The 3,208-nt window shown below is 35.4% G+C and overlaps 1 protein-coding gene across 1 annotated transcript; it reads right to left on the reverse strand.

Annotated features, from left to right (window-relative positions):
- Nucleotides 1-68: 68 nt before the first annotated feature.
- On the reverse strand, nt 69-1,247 carry LOC132269865 (probable LRR receptor-like serine/threonine-protein kinase At3g47570). The gene is made up of 2 exons (XM_059771100.1): nt 955-1,247; nt 69-873 (listed from the first exon to the last, which is right to left on the reverse strand). Exons 1-2 carry the CDS (start codon nt 1,245-1,247, stop codon nt 69-71), a joined length of 1,098 nt encoding a protein of 365 aa, XP_059627083.1.
- Between the last annotated feature and the right edge of the window lie 1,961 nt (nt 1,248-3,208).

Here is a 3,208-nt window from a genome sequence, read left to right on the forward strand (position 1 = left end):
ATATAGCGAATTTAAGCTTATTAGACTCCCAATTCCTTCCGGGATGCTCCCAAACAATTGATTATCGGCTACACTAAATAATTCAAGCTTGGATGAGAAGTTGCTGATGGATTTGGGAAGCATTCCTCCAAATTGTTACTGTCCAAAATAAACACCCTTAAATTGGTGGCATTGGTCAAAGAGGACAAAAAGTTGAAGTCTTCAGTTTCCCCACTTCCAAGATAATTGATGCCTAAATTTATAACATTCAGCTTATGCAGTCTCTCCATTGTAGGCACCTGTCCAGCAAAATTATTTACATTGAGCAATAACACTTCCAGATTCGATGCATTGGATATTGAGGTAGGAATAGATCCAGTAAATTTGTTTTCACCAATGCTAAAGAACTGAATATTAGGAAGAGTGATGCCTATGTCAGAGGGAAGGCTACCTATAATTTGCTTATTTTGAAACACATCGAAAATTGTCAGAGAAGAGAGATTGAAGATTGAAGGAGGGATGGTACCATACAACCTATTGCTTCCTAGTGAAATTATTCCTATGTTTGTAAGTTGGCCAAGTGCATAAGGGACACGCCCACCAATATTATTTCCGAATGCAGAAAGTATCTCAAGAGATGATACGTTCATGAATGAATGAGGTAAAATTCCCGTTAGGTTATTATGCTTAACATAAATACTCCGGAGCTTTGACAAGGAGCCCAGCTCCACAAGGATTGGCCCTACCAGATTGTTGAATTCCAAATACAAGTCATAGAGGTTAGAGCAAGCAGATAAATTGGCAGGAATTCGGCCACTTATTGTGTTATTGTTTAGGCCTAAAATTTGTAGTCTACGTACACGAACAAGCTCTGGAGGGATTTCTTTTTCAAAGCTATTGTTTCAGAGATCAAATACTCTCAGAAAGCTTAGATTTCCAATGTGTGGCGGTATGGTCCCAAACAATTTCTGGGACCTTAGGTCTAATTTGGTGACCCTTTTGTGTCGGCGACCACTGGTGACACCATGCCACTGGCAGAAGGGAATGGAACCATTCCATGAACTCAAAACCTGAAGAGGGTCATTGGTTATTTTGGCCTTGAAGGCCAACAGTGCAAGTCGATCTGTCTCATTCCCTCCAAGCCTGGAGGTGGCTACAATGGTAGGCAAACTTGCATGCATCAAGCTCAAGCAACATGCAACTATTACATAGATATAAATACAGAAAATTGACCTTGATATGGATAAGCCAAAGTTTGAAAGCTCCATTCCAATTCAGAGAAACTCAAGTAGCTCACGTTTCTGCAAAGTAAAGCCAATATTATTAAATCCACAAAAATAATCTAATTAAAAAGTGGATGAAGAACATTTAAGAACAAATAACTATATAAAGCTCATAAAAATCTACCTGCAATATGTGAGATGGATTTAAGTTGCAAAATCTTGAAGTCACTTCCCTTGAAATTTTTAGGGAAAAAAGAACATGTTAAGTTGTGATCGCTAAGGGATGTACTCTGAGGATTTCAGCCCCAGGCTTGATTTATATACAGTTTTATTTTCAAACTTTCCCCACATGGTAAAATATTCTAGATGCGCGCACACACGCACGCGCGCGCGCACACACACACACACACACACACACACACATATATTATAGAATCCATCAATGTGGCAGCTTTCATTTAAAGCTACAAGCTCGATTAGTTTAATGCTGCAGACAGATTGAAATTGTTATAGGAGTTTAGTGTTTCTCAGCTACCGTTTCTCCAAAATTTTGCAATCCTAGCAGTCTAACAGACTCTTAATATTATATGAGGATGTCCGACAAAAATGGCAGGGTGATGCAATTACTTAATTAAGTTACGATTTGGATCAGTTAGTTTATTAATTAATAAGTTGACAAATGATCAAGTCATTGTCACTTTGGTCCAAACTTCAACTTTTGTATTTGGAGGAGAAAAAGAATCATCAGTTAGAAACAACATTTTTGGCATAAGTTAGCACGAATCTGACCTTGGAGAAGGTACAACAGCCCTGGTTTAATACTGTGGTCAAATACAAAAGTCCCTTTCAAGATAACTCTACTTCATATTTTAATACTCGAGTAATGTTATGAAACTTGGGCAATTCACACACAATGAACCTGTCTCAGCTAACGTCCCTAGGATTTCGAAATTAAAACAGGTTCTTCAGTAGTATAAGGAGTTTCTTTGACCAAAATAGTTTAGTGGTACAATTATTTATGATTGACATCCTTTTGCTACTTTCCGAGGAAAAAAAAAAAATGGAAAAAAAAAAAAAAGACATCATTTTACTGAAAAGAGGACAATTATATTAAGTCCTCTAATTTTCACTTCCGTCCCAAATTTAAGATTTGAATTTGGAGGACAAAATAATTAGTCAAAGATGACATTCTTGAAATACATTATACAAGTCCTAAAGAAGTCCTGGTTTTATATTGTTGTTTTCTTGTCATAAACAGAAGTCCCTCATATATTATTCTAAAGTTTGGCAGATCAGAAACGGCATTTCACTTTTCTATCACATTCTATAATTCCCTGTGGTAGTCAAGCACTTAGGAGGAGATATATTAAAGACACTAGTATCTGAATATTCAATAATTCACAGCTACACTTATCAAAAAAAAAAAAAAAAAAAAAATTAATTCACAGCTACATATGATGCTGATCAGAATAGTAAAACTAAACCTTATTCGTCGGCAATCTAACTGGGATATTAAAGCCATATATAAATCTAAACGAATGAAAAGGTTATTTATTTATTTATTTTTTAAAAAAAAAAGGCAGTTATATTAATAGACAGAGAATAACGGGTCAATACCGTTGCTCAGAAAGACTAGTTAAATTATATCATTCTTGCATAGAAAATATACCATTGCTGTCATTTTGTATTCAAGTGCAAAAGAAAACTATTTTGTACAATAAGTTTCACAGCAGATTAAGCACCGGCCTCCTATTTAATGGCGTAAGAAATCGATTCACATCGAGTGTCAAGATATCAAATCAAAGTAATTGTTTGTATAGCTGAATAAGAATTTCCATTCCTTATTTTTTATTTACAGAATGCTGAGTAGCAGTGTGTTCAGGTCTTTCCAACTGTGATATTGAATTGCCCTTGATGACAGAATAAGATAAGATAAAATAAACTTCAATATCAGCATCACTATCATCTTAATTTTCAACTATTGAGGAGGGCATGGTAAATTATTA

The sequence above is a fragment of the Cornus florida genome, unplaced genomic scaffold (genome assembly GCF_030987335.1).
Source record: "Cornus florida cultivar Cherokee Brave unplaced genomic scaffold, ASM3098733v1 CherokeeBrave_3.0.0_Hap2_Chr08, whole genome shotgun sequence".
In the NCBI taxonomy this organism is placed as follows: Eukaryota; Viridiplantae; Streptophyta; class Magnoliopsida; order Cornales; family Cornaceae; genus Cornus; species Cornus florida.